The following is a 21,785-nucleotide window of genomic DNA, read 5'->3' as shown; positions in this document are numbered from 1 at the left end:
CCCTAAATTTTATGATTTTTTTTTTTAAAAAAAAATTAGTATACCTAAAATCTATCTCTATCATTTGAGTATAAAGAATTACATTTTTAATAAATGTGACGCAGTAATAATAGGAAAAATAAAGAGTATACTGGATGGGTCAAAGGCCGAATGTAACTTCGGGTAGCCGAAGAAATGGTCGCACCAGTTCTCTAAAATTACTGGGCAGGCGACCAATATAAAAGCCAGTTTAAGAGAGGGACACAGCACAAGCTGTAAAACCAAAGAGAGAAGGCAAGAGACACACAAAGAGTGCCAAGATGAGTTTGAGTTGTGCGTTGAAGGCCGCTCCTATTTTGTTCTTGATGTTCCTTTTGACCTTCGGTACCATCCCATTTTCCTTTTTTCTTTTCTTTTTCTGATTGAATATGCTATTTTCCTTCGGGTTTTCGTACGGGTGGCTTATTGTAAGCATTGGATCTGATTATTTACGTAAAAATGTGGGTTTGTGATTTTATACATTTTTGATTGATGGGTTCGTTTTCTTTTTCTAATTATTCAGTTTATGCGAAGTCCCGCGATGTGACTGAGTTGCAGATTGGTGTTAAGGTAAATTGCTTAATTTATACTTATTGGGTTCTCTCTTTTTTGTAATTTGAGGTTGCAACTTGAGTTGATTTATAGAGCTGGCAAAATGAGAACATGTGTATTGTGTAATGTTGCTGTAGGTTGATTTGTGATTATGTCTAAGTGTGAAGAAATTGTTAGGTCAATGAATTTGTTAATGGGGTTTCTGAATATTTTAAGACTTTCATGGTTTTTATTTTGTGTGTAAGAATGGAAATTGAGGAAACAATAAGGAAGCGTGTAGTCGGTACTCGGTAAAACAGTGCGTTTTTTTTAAGGTGTTTCTGTTTGTGCATTGCTTTAAGTAGTTAAAGATAAGTTGGGTTGGTGTTTTTAGCTATTAGGGTGTCAGAAATAGTGTCATATTCTATGTCCCAATATCTTTTGGAGAAGGTGACAAGAGATTCATCATAATTTGCTAAAATGCTATAATTTAGCTATAGGCCTTTTTTAAAAAAAATTGTCATTTTCTTTTCTTCATCTTCCTCCTTATAAAATTTTCAGATTAAATATTGGTAGAGGTTTTGCTTTTGGTTACATTCCCATTCGAATCTCCTTGAGCCCTAAACAATTCCTTGGGCCAGCCCGCCGATATTATCCGATCTGAATGGAGGAGGCGCTTTGCACGGGTCCGAGGTTTATCCGACTGGGGTGGGTACACGAGTGGCCTTGCCTTGGAGGGGTTCAAAAGCTGATAACCATGGATTGATAACCATGTATCTTTAACAGTTTGCTTGGTGCCAATGTTATTCTTCAAAAGCTGTCTTCTTGTTATAGGGTCTTTTGGAAGGTTTGCAATATTGTATACTCGTATGATTCTCCCACGTTCTTCATAACATAAGATTATCTGTAAAAGAAAAGAAAAAAATGACAACAGGTGCTGACCCTTTGGACCATTGGGATGAGGATATAAACACTACACAAAGGAAAAAAAATTCAGAAACTAGAATAAACAATTGAGGCTGTTGTTTTTTAAACCAATGTCGTAATAGCTTGTAAAATTCATTGCAGGAAACATGTTTAAGCATTAATTAAGTGATTAAATTTACTATTTCCTATCAGTTTTAACTTTTAGGATAAATTGTGATTTAACATGGTATCAGAGTCGAAGTTTTGAGGTCAAACCTTGACTCTATAGTTTGTTCATTATTTTTAATGAAAATAGTTCACATGTTGTATGGTCCTACACTTGAAGGGGAATGTTTAAATGGTTAAATTCATCATTTTCTATCTGCTCAATCTTTTGAGATAAATGCTGATTTAACCAAAAAAAAGTGCCAAAATCAATGATATACAGAATACCAGCAGGCCATGCTAGATCAGCCACTAGGTTCTTAATTGATATATATATATATATATATATATTTTTTTCCTTTTCTTTTTCCCTCAATAGTCAGAGGTGGATCAAATAAAACTCTAAGTAAAAGTTTGGTTCCCTCTCAGAATGCAATTAGTTTCTTGAATTCATTTAATTATTTATTCAAGGTCAGTTATGAAAGGGACTAGGAGCAAGGTAATATTGCCATCCATTAAGGATATATGTGGTGACTGATTTTCTGTAATCAAACTCTCGGTTCCAAATAGAAGAGGTTAATAAGTATAAATTGGAGTAAGTCTAGCTGCAAGTATAGGTCTCTGCTTCCTGAATAGTCAGCAGTTAGTATTCCTTTTCTCTATAGATATGCAGCTTTGCAGCTGCTAACTTCCAGTGGTTCTGGTTGCTGCAAACTAAAGAGGGAGTTGTTGTGACTGTCTCTGCAGGGTGAACCGAAAAAGGTTTGTTGATGCAGAGACAATTTTAAATAGTGCTTGGATCTGTTTGACTTATTTTGTATAATATATGCAGTGTCACAGGGAGGAATGGATGTGTCTGAGGGGGCAGTGTTTTTGGGAAATAGTTTTTAGACATTGCTGGGTTAGTTGGTGATTATGGTGAACCTACCCGTCTGGCACAATAGTTTAATGGATGTTTTTGGGGAGAGAGCCTGCATGGTCCTTGCCTGAAGGGCTTCTAATGTCCATGGCCTGGGACAAGTCTGTGTTGCAAGCAGTAGTTTACAGCGATTAAAGATGAAAAGGATAGATGAAAATAAAACATTCATTATATTTATGTTCATGCATGTGTTGTATGTTTATCTCCTATTTAATTTAAGTGTGTAATAGTTTTTTTTTTAATATATATTGGGATATAATGATGTAGATATGCATATAGCGGCACTAAGAGTATTTCATTTTATATCTATACAGATCATTGCGTGCTAGTTTAGATTTTTGTTTTTTTGTTTTGGGAACCTAGGAGAGTATGTTGGTACATAAACAAAGTGTAAGAGTTTGGCTATATCTTTTCCCAATTTTCCTGGCATAATGTTTTCTGCTTACTAATCTTGTGTCATTTATTTTTGCAGTATAAGCCAGAGTCTTGTGACATTCAGGCTCGCAAAGGTGATAGAGTCAAAGTACACTATCGAGTAAGTTTGCTTGTGGGTTTAACTGGTTGCTAATTACATGATAGATGTCTTGATAGTAGAACTGATAAACTTTTTGTGTATCAACATATTATGGAGTATAAATTTGCTCTATTTTACTGCCTGATTATGTTTTGCTAAGTTCGCTTTAGTAATGAAGCTTCTGTTATTGTTTATTTAAAAGAACCATAGGCCCCAGTAACAGTTTGGATAGTAGTAAATAGTCATGGAAAAAATTGGAGGACCATGGGAGCAGCCACTGAAGACCTATAAAAGGCACCCCAAGACTAACTCTATTAGCCAAGCATTAATTTGGCACATACCTGATGATTCCAACGCTAATTGTAACCTTAAGTAAAGGAGGCTTTCTAGTTTATCCCAAATCATATTTTATTATGTTTCTTGGTGTTAATTAGCTGCTAGTCAGATTTTTTTATTTTTTTATTTCTATTTATCTTTTAGTGTCAAGGTGTCTCTGTAATTTTCTTTTTAAATTCTGGACATAGGTTGTACTTTTGGTCCATTGGGTCTTATTTTGGGTTTTACTAGTTAGTTGGGGCTGAGTAGTCAAAATGCAAGGAGTCTGAGTTGTATTAGTTTAGACATTAGATGCCTATATGTAGATGTAATGGTTTCTTTTCAATGAATAATACATGTATGAGATTTTTCAACAAAGATTGTTTTTGATGATTGTGTGATGTAACTCTATCCAAGGAATGATATTGAGAAACCCTATCTGTGATACAACCATATCCAAGGATCACTTGAACTCAAAACGCTCTGATAGAACATGAGTGTATTTTGGAAGTTTCTGATTTGTTGTATGGAAAGTGTTTATTTAGTTTATTAAGGGATTTCTAATTCATTTGGTACTCCACAGCATTTTTCTTAAAGAAAAAAAGGGGGTGTGAGGTCCTCTCTTCTGCATGCTTTTCTCATGAATTTATTACCATACCAGTATACATCAGATCTTTGGTCATTATGTGATATGTTGGTTTGCTGTTGTCTGGTTCATGCTGTTATTGATTCTTTTTGCTCTAGATGCAGCCAGGTCAGGTTTCTTTAGGACTTCCCTAGTAGGCTTCTAGTTGCTAGGGAAGACTGGTGTTTTCTGGGGCACGCACCTGTGTCTTGTTTAGTTTTTTTTTCAATACATTTACTTACCCAAAAGAAAGAAAGTATGATGAAGAAAGATATGGAAATAACCCTCAAAATGCTTACTCAATTACATATAAGAACAACAGAGAACCAATCTGACTTATGTGGCAGGCTGTAGCCTGTAGGTAATCTGTTACATCTGGTCTTCTCAAACAATCACCAGTGAGTAGACTGAGCTCTCATTAATTATTGACCCCCATAAATTTCCCGTAAGTTAAATTCAACAATGAGGGGAACTTAGTGTGAGTCTGAAATATTAAAGGGCGCATGAAATCAACAGTGGAGGAATTGCCTCTTTAAGTATTTCAGGTAATATGGGCAATGTATAGTAATCCAGTACAAATGATAACTTCTTCCCTTGCCTTGACATTGCTTTTAGGAGAGGCCTAACTGCTTTTCTGTTCACATAGATTAATCTGTTTTTTTTTTTTTTTTTTTTTTTAAATAAGTAAAGGAAATTATATAAAAAGCGTAAGGCACCCCTAAGTACACAAGCAATATACAACATGCACCTAAACTAGAGCGAGCGTAGATTAATCTGTTCCAGAGTGACAATGTCCTTTTTGTTCTGCTTATATAACATACATACACACACATACATTTGTACATATATGATATATATTTCTTTGTTGATAAGTAATATGTTAAGCAAAAAGAAGTGCAACTGTAGTACATGGGAGATATGCAAGAGAAACACGTAGAAAGAAAAATTTAGCATCTAAAATTTAATTAATTAATGTAATCTTACCTCCTTTGGATAAGCTTCTTTCCAGCTTGCCAATCTCTTCATTTGTTCATTTTCACTATCTCATATTGCCCTTGATCTGAAAGGAGAACCCTAAGAAAAACCCAAATAATGACTTTGCAACCAAGAATTTCTGCTAGTCCTTCCACATTTGGCGTGTTGCTAACATTTACTAATTCAGATTTGTCCAAATTAAATTTCAGACCTGAGACAACATTGACACAACAAAGAACACATCTCAAATAAAATAACTGATATGGATTTATGCCATAAAAAATGACGTTTTGTTCTCAAAGAGGAGGTGAGAATTTGTCAAAAGCCAGTTAGGAACACTTCCCGCTATAAGCCCAAATAAATGAGCCCCTTCAACTGCCCTCAATAACATTCCATTTAGTGCCTCCATCATAAAAACAAAAAAAGAAGTGGGGAAAAAAGAATTTTTTTATTTTTTATTTTTATAATTAATGAAACAATCTCATAAAAAGCGTAAGGCACCCCTAAATACACTGGGAGTATACAAAATGAGCCACCTAACTAGCAGGGGCAAAACAAACTAGGAAATTACTAAAACTAATCGATAGAGGAGACACAAACGCTGCCATCCATATTACAAAGTTTCATAGAACAAAAATAAAATTTTTTCCAACATCCTCTTTTTGTCCTCAAAGCACCTATCATTCATTTCCTTCAATACACACTAGAAGAGGCACATAGGCACAATTTTTCACACCACAACACTCTTCGGCCTGCTGAAGGACCACCAACAATTAAGTAGATCAACAACACTACTATGAATAACTAAGGACAACTCAAAATGACTAAAAAAAGTACTCCAAATGGCGGAATCCACATCACAATGGTGAAGAAGGTGATTCACGGACTCCCCGTTCTTCTTACATATGCAACATCTATCCATCACGATGATGTGCCGCCTCTTGAGATTATCCAAGGTAAGGATCTTGTCTAGAACCGCCAACCAAACAAAGACATCTGCCCTCAAAGGAGCTTGTGTCCGCCAAACATTCTTCCAGGGGAAGCGACTCCCTACAGGAGAAACCAGTGAGCAAAAGTAGGATTTGACCTTGAACAAACCTTTCTTGGAAGAAGCCCACAACAGCTGATCTTCACGTCCTCTTGAACAAACCTTTCTTGAAAAAGATTTCCTGCCTTAAACCTCTAGAACTCCCAAGAAAACCACTAGTATTTCCATTTATGATAATTGAGAATTGCACCGTAAATATGCAATAACAAATCCATTTTTGCATTTCTCCCTAACACTGCACTGCTGTAGCATTCCGGAGGAACTTTCAATTAATATGGTAACAACTCTATTATGTTTTGATTTTCTATCTAGACATTCGTTAACAATAAGGAACGAGTCTAAAATCTGTCTCCCTTTCATAAAAGCACCCTGAGAGTTTGATTTTTTTTTTTTTTTTTTTTTTTTGTCTAACATTGGCTTCTATCTATGAGCCAAAACTTTTGCAAGGATTTTCTCAGCACCACCAACAAGACTGATTGGCCTACATTCCTTAACATCCAAAGCCCCAGCTTTCTTTGGAATGACTGCGATGGAGTAGCATTGAGGCTTTTTTCAAACGTAACTTTCTCTGGAAAGCCCTCAAAAGGACTATCCTCTTTGACGGCACCCTAACAAGGCAACAAGTTTCAAAAGCACAATGGAATAACCAACTAGAGCCCCTCTATGCTTTTCTTGCGAGATTGAATTACTTATCGAAAAAAATAATAACCAACCAGACCTTGCGCTTTGTCTCCATTCATATTTCTCCCATAATCAATTACTTCCTCTTCCTCAAAGTTTCTCTAACCATTCATCTTCAATATTAATGGATGCAAATTGTAAGCCATCCAAAGAAGGCCGCCAGCTGAGTGGTTCAAGATATAACTGTCTATAAAACTGTGCAATCCTCTCCGTAATCACCTCTCAATTGGATTAATTTCCTCTACCACTCTCTTATCCCATAACAGAAAAACCCCACCAGAAGCCCTTACTGTTCCCAAATGAAGCCAATCCATAAACTCCCTCCACTCCAAAAGGAAAAAAAAAAATAATAATAATCTCACTACTTACCTAGACATAATCTCAAATATGGTTTCCTGAACACATTATCATCATTTCAATCCCTTAAAAAATTCTTAACCCTCATCCTTTTTCCCCCATCATTTAAGTCACGTACATTCCAAGAAATCTTTTAAGATTCACAAAGCCACATGCAAACCCTCTCTCTTCTGTTCCCTCCACTTCTATAGCTTCACCTTCAAAATCATAATTAACAGAGAGAGAAAGATTCCTCAATCTCCAATCCCTTTTTGCTTAATCTCAAAATTCTTCCTCTATGAAACACAGTCCACTTCATTGTTCCTCCATCTATTCTTCTTGATAGGCACAAAAAATCCATAGCCTCCTTGTCAAGAAAACATTGTGTGATGAATAGTGGTAGCAGTCCGTGAACTGATTGTAAACAGCAAGGGGTTAGATTTCTCCGGTAAATATATAGAAAAATATTTATTGTCCCTGAATATCATGAGAAATATTTAGTTATGTATCCCTGTACTTATAAATACATATATACATATTATAAGCTTACACATAATGAACTTCTACTCTTTTTTATGACAAAGTCAACAATTTGTTGAATTTATTTGAAATTGCTATATAGTTCAGTTGTAACTTCTATAACTGTAATATACACTTGCCTCTTATCTTTGCAGGGAACACTCACAGATGGAACTGTTTTTGATTCTAGTTTTGAAAGGGACTCCCCAATTGAGTTTGAGCTTGGAACTGGTCAAGTAATAAAAGGTGTGTGGTGACCTCTCACTGTTTAGCAAATTCTAAAATGAACTCTTCTGGCTTCCAAATAGTTAGATGCTTTTGTGAAGACAGATTGGGTTATAAAAACTATGTCACTTGACGTAAGTATAATAGCCAAAATGGAGATAGTTTGTGTAGAAAGCATTTGAGTACGGATGATTCACACAACTTTTGCATGACATGAAACTATGCTTCTTTACTTGTTTAATATTTTTAAGTTCAGCTATGAACCTGTGCATTGTACTGGCCATAGACCTTTTCTCTCCATGGGAAAAAAAAATGTTTAGGTATCATAAGAAAAGAAAAAAGTCTTTGTGTGGAACTTGGTTAATAAAGTGGACAAGACATTGCAGGGCAAAAATGTAACTACTGGATGCATAAAAAAAATGCCTATTGATCTTTAATTACTAGTTTTAAAAGGGAGAACGCATTATGCCAACACAAAACCTTCTTTAGCATGAAGACTATTTCAGTGCTATTACTCTGTTCTCTTTAACATTAATTGCATGAGAGAAATAAGAGAAAGGACATCATGTAATTTTCTGTTTGTAATTGTTAATGGGTTTTCAAGAACGTTTTTTCATATTTTTGGACAAAACATTCTAAGTATAATATATATATTTTTTTAAGTGTTATTATGATGCTGCCTCCCCTCCCCACTCTATCAGCAGGCCCTTTTTTTGCAATACATAATAAGGTCTCTCGGGGCCCATCTCTGCCGTAGAATTCGCCCTTTGGGGTTAACCCAACAGCCATGTTTTTCTTTCTACTAATGTTTAGGCAAATTACATGGGATATTAATGTGCTAGAAATGTGCACTGAGAAATCAGAATTTAGCTGTAAAATAAATAAATAAAGGGTTAAATACTAAAAAACCTCTCTAGGGTTTGAACTCTTTAGTTTTTGCCCCCTAAGTTTTCATTTTTATCATAGGAGGTACCAATAGTTTTCATAAAGAAGGAAATGGTACCTCCGTTAAAATTCCGTCTAAAACTTAATGGAACGCCACGTCAGCACCAATCACTAGCTGCCACGTGTCATATAATTAATTTTTTGATTTTTTTTTTTAAATTAAAAATATTAAAAAATTATATTTTTTCAAAAAAAAAAAATAATAATAATAAAAATAAAAATTTTGGGGGTGGGCATTTGGCTGGTTTGGGGGTGGGGAGCCACCCCCACGGCCGGATGGGGGTGGCCGAGCACCCCTAAAACGCTTCAAGCTCCACAGCCTGAAGCTTTTTGGAACATTCAGCTTGCTTTTCTCCACTACTGCAACTAAGAGAAGATTTCCCCTGCTCTCAACCAAGCTTGGCGATCGTAGAAATCTGTGCATGGGGGCTTGAATCTTGCACCATGTGTTTGTTGTAATGTCATGCGCTAAAACGCTGAAAGGGCTGTAGTTCATGCTGTAGAATTTTCCTCCCATGTAAACCATTCTGCCTGACTCAAGGCTGCAGAGCCTTGGGAGAGAAGAAGTTGTTCCCCATATTGAATAAACCCACCCCCATCAATATGAAAGTTCTCCACCATCAGACTTCTGAAACCAAACTCACTGGGGGTGGTTTCGGCCACCCCCTTAGGCTCCTTGGCCACCCCCATCCAGCCATGGGGGTGGCTCCCCACCCCCAAACCGGCCACCCCCAAAATTTTTTTAATTTTTTTTTGAAAAAATATAATTTTTTTAAATATTTTATTTATAAAAAAATCAAAAAAATAATTATATGACACGTGGCGGCTAGTGATTGGTGCTGGCGTGGCGTTCTGTTAAGTTTTTGATGGAATTTTAACGGAGGTACTATTTCCATCTTTATGAAAACCACAAGTACTTCCTGTGATAAAAATGAAAATCTAATGGGCAAAAAATAAAGAGTTCAAACCCTAGGGGGTTTTTAGTATTTAACCCATATATAAATAAGTTGTATGTAAAACAGTATTTGATGAAAGTTCAAATTGTCTGTTTTAACAATCTTTAATAGCTTAGGTTTGACCAGACCCTCCTGTTTTGTAGTGTGATATGGAGGAAAATAAATTGAAATTACCTGGGATGCATGTGTTGTCTGACTCATCAGACCTTGAAACTTACCAGTTTGCCAGCAGCATAGGAACAAATATACAAATAATCTGTAATATTTTAGCCTTATATATAGTGTTCAATAGTTGGTTGTGTATGAGATAATTTATTTATTTATTTTAAGTAATTCAACCTTATATGTGAGATAATTTATAATCACACTTACCATTATAACTGTCTTTCTTTTTCTTTTTCTTTTTTTAAATTTTTTACAAGAGGTTTTGTTGTTCATAAGATGATTCATTTTCACAATTTTTGCTCTAGTCACCCGAGTATGAATATACTGTGGCCTTATCTTTTGCTTCCTCTACTAGTGTATAATATAATTTTTTTTTTTTACATTCTTGCTTTCATCACCTTAATATGATCGTACTTGTGTGTGTCCTTGAGAGAGAATTTCACATGAAATACAATACCATCACATTCTTGGTTTCATCTCCTTAGTGTTACGAGTTTATGGGATGATACTCCAATTTAGTTACCTTCCTCTTCATTGTGTTAGAAATTCGGTATACGTTTTTAAAAACCAAAAAAAAAAAAAAATTGTTTTTTTTCTGGATGTTTTACTGTGTTATCGGTTGGGTTCATTTGAACTTGAATCAATATTGTTCTTGATCTCAGATGTATCAAGATTGTTATTTTGAAATCTCTAGTGTTCCCTTAAGGACAGGAACAGAATAATCATAGCCTATTTTCAATCTTATTCCATTTCTTCTGCAACTTCTGTATCTTTCCTTTTATTTATCATTATCATCATCTCTTGATCCGAGCACAACTGTGGGTCTGTCAGTCATTAGAATTATTCCCTTGGTCATTTAGAGAGAAAGGGGTTCTGTCAATCATCAGCTCTTGATCTGAGATTAGGACTGTGCATGAGTGTATGTGCTTGAAACAAAAATGACTTAGGTGGCACAAATGGCTATGAAACAAGGGCAACCCTCCCCCAATCCCTCCCCTTTTCTCTTACAAGGGGTTTGGAGACTGTCCCTCTGTAGAAAGGGGAGGAATACCAGTGTTACTAGGGTTGGTGGTAGTTCAGCATCATAATTATGGTATCAGATTTTTGTTAAATCCCAAAGTTTCAATGAAGACCAATGACTAGTAATCACTTTTTTTTTTTTTCTTTTTTCTATTCAACTTGTAAGCACTTAATATCTACTAAGGTATATTTTAGTCTGAAATAGAACCTGAATATGTCTAAAGACCTTAATATTAGAGAGAGAGTCCAAAGTTTTCATTTTGCAGTGAGAAGCTTTTGTGGCAATTTCTTTATAGTCAGGGTCATGCCACTTGTGATGTTATATGATGGCATTTTACTTGAATCGTACATATGGATTAGTCATTGCTTAAGCTTCAGTGTTCTTTCAGGTAGAGTGGTTCACAATTAAAAGCGAACGTTTGTTCATAAATGAGGCCTATCTTTTTGTTTTACTGTAATGGCATATGATAGTGTGGAGGTTGTTTTGTTGGTAACTGTTGTGCGTGCAACTTGAAAGTTCCCCTTTTTTTCTTTTCAGGGTGGGACCAAGGGTTGCTGGGAGCATGTGTAGGTGAGAAGCGGAAGTTGAAAATACCTTCAAAACTTGGTTATGGGGACCAAGGTTCCCCACCAACCATCCCAGGTGACATTTTGTCTCCGATCCTCTTACATTATAAATCTATTGCTTCTTGGTAGAATTAATGTTTAAAATACTTACCATTGATTGAGCGGTAATATAAAGGAGTTCTCTTTCACATTGAGGTGATTAGATGGTATGGACCTTCTGAACAGCCATGATTGTCAATGATATCTTTTGAAATCAGATGTTTTTTGGCCCATCATTTGATAATTAAAAAAGAAAACCTTAATTGTGGCATGAGTAGAATGCATAGGTTGATGTTCTCTGGTATATATATATTAATTTTTGCTCCTCAAGCATGGCTATTGAATGGACCAGCCCTGTCAGCTGGATTATTGAACTTTAATGGGACAAATTGTGGTCAAAAGATTGTGGGGTATGACTTGATGGTTTTAATAATCTGTGTTGCCACCTGCCCATGGTTTTTGCGAACTGAAAGGTTGAGCTTTGAACTGTAAAAGGCATCTTTAAAAACAGGAAGCACCAAGTACTGAACCTAGAACCACTACAGTGCATTTCCATCAAGCTACAATGATGTTTGTGTATAAGTTTTGATTTCTAATTTTCAAACTGTTGAAGTAGTAAAATGTATTCCATTTATTAAAAAAATATATATATCTTGGCTGGAATTTAGTTGGAAATTGCTAGAAAATTCAAAGGAGAGAAGAAAAAAAACCTAGGCATCACTCCTAAGGCTCTTCAGCATCACACCTTGTAGGATTGCATCACATAATCCTCAAAGTGGGTTAGTCCTTGAATAGAAACCATTATATATATGTGTGTGTGGGCATACCCAATTTAAATAACTAGTATAACCGATAAATAAAAACTCAATAATATAATACAACAAATAGCAAGACACAATCGACCAAAAATATAGGCCATTTCTAGAAATGTAAAAAGTTACAGAAGAACCCCAGCCCCAATAAAACTAAAAGAAATCTGACCGGCAGCTAATTAACGCCAGAAAACATAGAAGAATCATGATTTGCTAGCAACATATTGAAAGTCCCAAGTAACATCAAAATCATCCAATATTTTGCAAAATCAATGCTTTAGAATTAGCCTTGGGTCACCTTTTATAGGTCTTCTTTGGTTGCTGCCATGGTCCTCCATCAAATTCGAACTAAAACATAGGGATCATGCATTTACAACTTATTTAGAACCATTTCAACTGATTATTGGATACATACCTTCTATTCAATTAAAAATATTGTTTGTATGAAAGTGAATGCTGGAAAACTTTTTTGTGAAAACTTCATGTGTACTTTACAATCAACCAAAAATACACTTTTATATTCTCAATAATTTGTTGCATCTCTTATTTTTACATTAAACAAAATTTCAACCATCCAAGGGGTGAAATATACTATATAGGGCACAGTTATAGAAACCCTAACCGGAGATGTGATGTGCCTTTTCTTTCTCTTTTGCAATGTTGATTATATGGTATAAACTGCATTAGATAATATAAAATGTTGACAAAAAGAATGTTAATTTATGTATTTGTTTGGGAAGTACAGGTGGTGCAACTTTAATATTTGAAACGGAGCTTGTTGCAGTGAATGGGAAACCAAGTGGAGGAAAAACAGATGATACTGATGAGCTGTAGACAGAGGAATGGTTTCTGTCTTTGACCCTCTTTTATCCAAACGTTTTATGTGACCCTGCTATCTTCAAACAGTGATTTTACTTTCAGACCGTAGAAAACATTTGGTTTTGAATCTTAAAAATGAGTACAGGGTGTCTCTGTATTTGTATTTTGAATTAGAATATTTATAATGCAAGTCTTTTCATTTTCTCTTATTGCTTGGCTTCATTTCTAGACATCAAATTTACAAGCATTCACGTTTCATGGGTGAGCAGTGGCTGCCTAAACTAGTCACCGTATTTAAGTACTAAGGGTACGTTTGGTACGCGGAATAGCTAGAGGTAATCTGAGCAGTGACTACCTGGCACAGATGTCTTGGATCTTCTTGGATAAATTTGTTGATCTCTAGTGGTAATTTGCATAATCCTCAATTCACTATTAGCTGGATGTCATGGATTTTGTGTAAATTATTTGAGTACATCAAGATGATCAAAACAGGGATCAATCCACAAGTCTCGAATATGATTGTAATCTTGTATTTTTCAACTAATTTTGTCCATTAAGATCGATTCAATTAGTGATAATTAGATCCAATTCCATAGGCATATCGCATCATAATATATATATATATATATATATATATATATATATATATATAGGGTTAATTACAGGCCAAGGGTACGTGTTGCTGGGTATTTTTGAAGAGAAAATGGTAAGAAAGAACCAATTTTAGTATTTGAAAGGTTAGATCACCATAAGTTAAATTCTCATAATCAATTATACTAAATTCTCATAATCAATTATACCGGTGTGAGAATTAACAAGTTCATCTTTTACTTTGTGAGCAAATAATGAAGGTAATCTGCCAATAAATTTTTCTTTTCAATAAGGTTTTAAACCATCTATAATCAGATATAGTAGGGCATCGAAGATTATTCAAATAATCAGAAATACGAATAGCAATATTGGAAGGAGTTCTACTAAAATGTTTAATAATAATATAAATTAAAGTATTAACACCATCAGGTACACCCTAGTGGAAGGAGTTCCACTATGGGCATTCTTTAAACCAAAAGGCATAATGTTCCACTTGTAATGACCAAAAGGAGTGGTAAAAACAGTCTTATACCTATTTTTATCTGCGATATGAACCTGCCAAAATCCAGACTTCATATCAAACTTAGAAAAGACTAGAGCCTCACTAAGACGATTGACAAGGTCTTTCTTATTAAGGATGGGATACCTAATCCATTCTAACACATCATTGAGAGGTTTGTAGTTAATAACCAACCTAGGGGTTCCTCTTTCAAGTTCAGCATTTTTCATAACATAAAAAGCAGCACAGGACCAAAGAGACTTGTTTTCATGAATAATATTTTTAGCAAGCAAATAAGCTATTTCTTTTGGCAAAATTATAAAGTTTCAGCATTCATTTGGATAGGCCTGGCTTTAGTAGGAATTTTGTTCTCAGAAATTTTTTTAATATAAGGCAGAGAAACAATATGATTTTTTCTATGCCAAAAAGCAATAGGAAGATCATAACATAAAATATCAATTAGTAAGGTATTAAAAACATAAATTTTTTATTGTAACAATTTATCAGAGAGTTGTTCGGCAATTTTTTTATATTTGACTTCTTGTTTTAAGAAGTTGAGATGTTTAGTTTTAGCAGTGATTATATTTAATCGATTAACATCAATATCAAATTTGAAGGCAAAACGAAATTTCACTTCTTGACCCATTTTATTAGTTGAAATACTAGGCTCATCAACATAAAAATGATAAAGCATGGCAATAAATGGAAGACCAAGGATAACTTTATCAGACATATATTTAACAAGCACATAGGGAATGTGAAAACAAACATTATTCTGATATAAATGAATATCATTCAATTCATACTTAATATGCAAACAGTTACCACTAGCAAAATTTAACCTTTCAGTGGATTTTTCCAAATATTTACTAGGAACTAACCCTTCCTATATGCAATTTAAGTCAGAACTAGAATCAATCAAAGCAATAACATCAAGAGTATAATCTTGAGCAACAATTATATTTACCTTGGAATACCATTTGGGGGGTATAATTTTATTAATAAGATTAACAACCTTACCATTATTGGACGAGATCATCCTATTGTTGGATTATGCTTCATTAAATTGCTCAGATGGTTTAATCAGTTCTTCATTGTCAAAATTATTATCATGAAAACAGTTTTGAAGCTCTAATAGCAGAAGTTATTGTTTTAAATCTTTATTATCAATAAAATATTCAGCTTTAAAAATAGATTTTAACCAAGAAGTAGTATAAACTTCCTTCGTAGAAAGTTTAGAGATATTCCATTTATCAAAATTAAAAGAGTTATCATCTTCAATAGAAAAATGTTCCACGATAATAACATTAGGTGGTAAGGTAGATATAGAGCTAACAGAAGAATTAGATCTAAACATCAAGGTGATCTAAACTTTCAAATACTAAAATTGGTTCTTTCTTACCATTTTCTCTTCAAAAATACCTAACTACACTATATATATAAACAAAATTCTTTTATAATCAAGAAGGTAAAAAGTTCACTCACAAAATAATAATAATAATAATAAAATAAAAAATACTACACCTGATGGCGGTTTGGGAAAGTTGGTAGATGGTTTACAAATAACATCTAAAAAAAAGAAGAATGCTAGGCTTACAAACAAGATTTACAAACAAACTTTTACAACATAATGTGGCATAATATGATTGGAAATGAGATAAATTCAACTTTTGAAAACCCCAATCATATTGTACCACATCATGTTGTAAAAGTTTTTTTGTAAAATTGTTTGTAAACCTAGCATTTTTCCTAAAAAAAAAAATGTATTTCATGTGCCACACCTTTCCATCCTGCTATAATAAACATGAAAATTAAATCAAAATTGCATGCAATCATCACATTTTGAGTTGGTGTTCCTTTTCTTCCAATGTATGGAATTTTCTTATCCTCTCTAATATAGCTAAGACGTGTTCTACCAATGGCACCAATGCAATCTTAAAATACATTTTATTAAATTTTAGATACTTATTACATTACTTTAACAAAAGGTAAGCACAAATTCAGCAATATTAACGAAAAAAGAAAATTAGTACCTTAAATTGTGGCCAATACAACGGCTTGTATCCATTTTTTTTTTTTTTTTTTGGAACGTCATTGAATGGAGGGTTAGAAGGTTTGATGAGATCCATTGCCATTAAGTTCAGCGCTTTCAAAACTTTATGGAATGTCTATGTATAGTCTCATCAGAATATTGAAATCTTTCTTGAACCATTCTATTACATGATCCATGTCAAAGTGTCGTCAAACATATACCTACTAACTCTTCTAGTCTAATACATCTGGTATGCTGAAGTTCATATGTACGTTGTAGAACATTACATAATTGAAAGAAAACATGTGGTTTCATTCTAAACATATCATGACATATAGTATCATTACTAGTCAATGTACATATCAACCACCTGTACCCAATTTTTTATTTTATTATTATTATTATTTTTTTTTCAGAATTTCTATAAAGTTGTTTATCAATATGTTTAATGACTACGTTACTACTATACGACATCCAACAAAAACAAGATGGAAAAATTCACCATCATTACCATCATCATTCACGTCCTTATCATGATAATGATCATTATTACCATTATTCATATGATCACCATAGTCCATGTGAATGATACATAAGTTGCATCAAGTGGAGAAAAATAAAATCACATTGTCCAAAAAAAAAAGAAAAAAAAGCGTAGTTCAAAAATCCCAACAACAAGAATAACTAATATCTTACTGCAAATTTATCCACTTGCTAATCAAGCAAAGAAATGGCGTCCCCCAATAATGTCTCTTCATCTCTTAGAAACATAAGCTACAAATGTGGTTTTTCTAGCACAACAAACATCTCTCTCTTTTCTTTATTTTGAAAAATATGAGCTGCCACATGATGGAGATTAGAACCCTCTTTAACACCATCCAAGGTGCACACACGTTCCATGACATTATGAATACTGATATCTAAATTCCCCGAACTAAGTGAGCTCTTAAACTGTAACACCCCCAAAACTGATCTTAGCCAGCCTGGCACTGGCAATTACCTCAGTTTAACCAACTAGTGGCTAAATGGGGAACAACCCCTCTACGCATTATAAGAATTAATGCATAAGAAGGTGAAATAAATATGAGAAATCTATAAACATTACAGTACAAGTATAATCCTTAAAATTTAAGATATGGAGCAACTAACAATAATGTAAAGTAAACCTGATAACAACATGAAGTTCATTCTTAAGCAAGGTCTGTAGTGATAACCACACCACTCTTGACTTCTAAAAACAGGTTTCCTATAAGAGTAATAATAGCGTAAGTCTAATGACTTAGTAAGTAAATCTCACAATTAGATATGACATGGGCTCATTATTATTAAGAAGAATTAAACATGCATTTCTTGGTAAACTTAAAAAGAGGTGTTGTCTCCGTTAATACACCTTAAAATATCGTTTGGTTTGATAAAGGGTGGTGTACTCCTGACGGTAATTGCTTAAGTATTTTGATGTATAAAAACTAATGCTTTATAGATCATAACTCTCATGTATGGTCTATCCAAGATATTACTCATTCTCAGTAGGGTTGGCGCTATCCCGAAGGACCTGTAATACAATACCCGTACCCCGGCCATTGTACGCTACCATCCACCACTAGCAGCCCGACTGAATCCGACCCATGCTACTAATGATGTACGTCCTGTAATGACCAACCATTTGGCAATGGCTGCGTCGGTCACAAAAACTACTAGATCCAAGGCCCACACACACACACTTGACCATAGAATGAAGTTTATGTAGTAAGCGCATGGCCAATATTCCGCACGTACCGGTGTACCATGTCATACGATACATTTTGTCAACTAGTTATTAAAACAATTACCAAGTTATTACAAAAAGTAGACATGCTCATATCAGATGCGTGGTCAGTTAGCTAACATATCCCATGTTTTTAAGGAAAGTGTTTGTAAGTGTTTACTTACCTCGTTCGCTCACTCGAGTCCTCCAACATCACGAATCTCTGCTATAATGAAACATGACTCATCGTTATAAGCAGTACTAGAAAACTCTACGAGGTTCTATTTAATGAAAAGGGGTGCTTAAAACCTTTGGACCACATTTTGGGCTAAAGGGGCGTGTGACCCATTCTCTGGGCGAGCGTTCGGCCATGGAGCTAGGGTTTGGCCAGAAGCCCTTAAAATGGATCCTAAGCTTCTATCTAAAGCTATGGGTTGGTATTTCTTTTCCTAGACTCAAAATAAACACAAGTACCACAAGAAAATACAACACAAAGAATCAAGGAGTTGTTTTAAAGCCTTTTGAAAACACTTCTTCCTCTTTTTAAGAAATAGGCTATTCAAATGCAAAACATATTGTCAAGCAACTTCAAAGAAAATAAAAGGTTGGTGGAAAGCTTTTCGAAAACGTTATAAGAAAATGAGTATCATAACATCTTCAAAATCGTAATATTAAAAGAATAAAAACAACACTTGGAAAGCTCAAAACTTCTAGATATTACCAACTAAGCTATGGAAAATCAAGAAGCTAGCAACAAAACACAAAGAGGGTGTAGGGGTTACCTCAACAAGCAAGTCTCCCAAGGGTGCTTCTCTCTTCTCCAAGGTTACTCACAATCCTCACACACACTCAAGGGACAAAGTCTCAGAGTTTTCTTAAGGTTCCAGAGGCAGAATTGAAGGCTGAGACGAATGGAGTGTGGGGTATCTATAGGAGAAGAGGCCGAGGCCAAAATGGAAAATGTTAGGAAAGGATCGAGCACTCGTTGTACTACAAGGTCGAGTGTGCGTATACTGTAGCTTAGAGGGGTTAGAGTTACAAGTGGCATGAGCGGGGAAAAACCAACGGTCAACAAAAAGTTAACAAGCGTTCGTGTATTGTTCATACGAGCGCTCGTGTACTGTTCACAAAAGGCCAAAATTGTTCAGAGTACGATTTCACGAGAGTAGCGTAAGGTTCAGACGAGTGCTTGTGTGGTCCTCTGGACGAGCGCTCGTCCAGAAAAGGTTTCTTGGGCTTTTGCTTGCTAAAAGGCCCTAAAGGCTTGGGCCCATCAAAGAAGGTTTTAGATTTTTTTTTTGGGCGATTTAGAAGGCTATTAACTTGTTGAGTAGGAAGTTAAAACTCTTTTTAAAATGATTTAAAAGTTGGGGTATTACATTAACTCTACTGCATCATTAATACAATCGAGCTCGTGTATCAGCTTTAACGTCGTTCTTCCTTTCTTCCCTTTATTTTGCATGAAGGTAGCTACTCACTTCTTTCTCTTTTCTTGGGTTGGCTTTGTAGGATTAGGTGGTTAGGTGGTTGTGTAGGACAAAGTATCTCGATATCATCATGACCGTATTGAGAAGCTTGCTCACCAGATGAGTCACATGACACCTCCACGAGAATCTCAAAATTAGTATGTAAAACACCTGAAGTAGGGGTCCATGCAAATTTCTCCAATGGCTGCAGTGTCTCTGAGCATGATGTCTAATAAATGAAGGTTATCTAAACCTTTTTCCCAAAATTTTGAAGCCTTAAGAACTTCCTACATAACGAAATGCGCATATTAATAGCTAAAAGTATGTAGTATTCATTTTTAAAAAAATCCACATAAATTGGTTATAAGAAACACACATTTAAATTTCACCACTCATTTGTTGCATTTATTGTTTCTTTTGACTGCATTCCATCCCAATCCAGTTTTACTTCCCTTCAATTTGTTCAAAGCAATCCAATCTTTCTTCAATGTGTCCCGCTTATTCTTGAACTTACGATATGTATATGATTTACCGGTCTTATTTCTAAATGCCACATCAATATTTTTCCAACTTTGTTTTGTAAAGTGAGTAATGGGTCGATTACCCTGAAACACCTTATAATGCCTTGAATGTCAAAAGCCGAAAAAGAGATTACTAATTAAAAACAACTATTTTATTTCATCACGTTCCATTAATTACAAGGTGTTTTAAACCATGTAGGTGTTACTCTTCTTAAGAAAACCTTTTTATGTAAACACCTCAAAACCCAATTTTAGTTTATGGCCGAATGTTTTATGGGGATCACTGAACATTCAACCTCAACTTTTATTGCAAACGTTTGACCAAGGACCACTTCGAACATTCGATGACCAACCCAAGAACCATTAGGTATTGTCCAAACATTTGGCCTACAACCCTAAAACTACTATATAATAGTATATCAAACGTTCACGCATAATATCATATGTTCGATGTTAGTCTGAAAAACAATTTTAACCCATCACCCACTTTTTTAGATCATGCCACTCCCCTCCCCCTATAAATACTACCCATTCCTCGCCCCAAACTTCACCCATGTACTAGAAACACTAACCCTAGAGTGAGATGATATTTTAGAGAGAGAATGGGGAGATTTTGAAGAGGGGTTTCCATCTTCAAGGTAAACCCATCTGTATTAAGTTGGTTTCCTTATTGTTCTCATTATTTTCATGCCTCCCACAAAGTTTTAAAGTGACAGGATGAGTTTGTGCGATTATTCTCTTTAAAAAGCAAAACAGTTTTTAAACGTCTTAGAACACCTTTAATTTTCTTACGTTTGCATGATATTATGGTTCATTATGTTTTCATATACCCATTAAGAGCCTAGGATGAGATTTGTTACGTAGTGTTTGAGGATAGAAGCTTTGTATGCAGTCTGGCATCTGACCGACCGTTCTCTACAACCTGATCGAATGTTCAACCAAAAGCCAAAATGTTCAAACAGTGTTCAGAATGGGTAAAATTAGGGTTTTGTGACCTTTTAACTAGTTTGCTTCTCGATTAGGACCTTATGCGTTTATGATAGGTTCTCTTGTACTATGCATAATGATAAACTATGTTTCGTTATAGCATGGACTTGAAATGTTTGAAAATTCGAGCGAGCGTACAAGGTAAGTAAATACTTACGACTGCTTTTCATAAAAACGTGTGATATGTTAGCTAACTGAGCACGCGTATATTATGAGCATAATTATTTTTCATGCAACTGGGTAAATGTCTTAATAATTGATTGATAAGATACATAGTATAACATGGTACACCTGTACGTTCGGTATATATCCATGAACTTACTATATAAACTTGATTCTATGGTCAAAATGCGTGTGTTTATATTGGCCTTGGATCTAATGATTGTTCATGGTTGGCGTAATCATGTTTGATTGACAGATCATTACAGGATGTATATTATTAGTAGCGTGGGCCACCTAAGATCGGCTTGGTCGGGTTGCTAGTGTTATGGACGGTAGTGTGCAATAGCTGGGGGCATCGATATTGTATTATAGGTCCCTCGGAACAGCGTCAACCCTGCTGAGAATAGATAATATATCGGGTAGACCATGTATGATAGTTACGACATATTATGATATAGTTTGCTACATTGAAACTCATAGGCGATTATCGCTGGAATTATACATACACTTCTCAAAAATCAAAACTATATTTCTGGGGTGTAATAACATAGGCAAAAATAATTTGCTTGTGAAAATTACATGTTTACTTCTGCATATAACGATAACTCATTTCATAATCAACTGTGATATTTACTTATTAAGTCTTAGACTTGCGCAATATTTGCAGCTTGTTAAGTTATCTA

The 21,785-nt window shown here is 34.8% G+C and overlaps 1 protein-coding gene across 1 annotated transcript; it reads left to right on the top strand.

The window, feature by feature from the left end:
* The first annotated feature begins 171 nt into the window (after positions 1-171).
* LOC132189208 (peptidyl-prolyl cis-trans isomerase FKBP15-1-like) lies at positions 172-13,309 on the top strand. Its single transcript, XM_059603825.1, has 6 exons — positions 172-363; positions 542-588; positions 3,012-3,074; positions 7,708-7,798; positions 11,402-11,506; positions 13,027-13,309. The coding sequence occupies exons 1-6, from the start codon at positions 300-302 to the stop codon at positions 13,113-13,115; spliced, it is 459 nt and encodes a 152-aa protein (XP_059459808.1). The 5' UTR covers positions 172-299; the 3' UTR covers positions 13,116-13,309.
* The last annotated feature ends 8,476 nt before the right edge of the window (positions 13,310-21,785 follow it).

Source organism: Corylus avellana, chromosome ca1 (assembly GCF_901000735.1).
Source record: "Corylus avellana chromosome ca1, CavTom2PMs-1.0".
NCBI lineage: Eukaryota > Viridiplantae > Streptophyta > Magnoliopsida > Fagales > Betulaceae > Corylus > Corylus avellana.
Note: the sequence above shows the minus strand (reverse complement) of the source record. Positions and strands in the feature narration are given on the sequence as shown.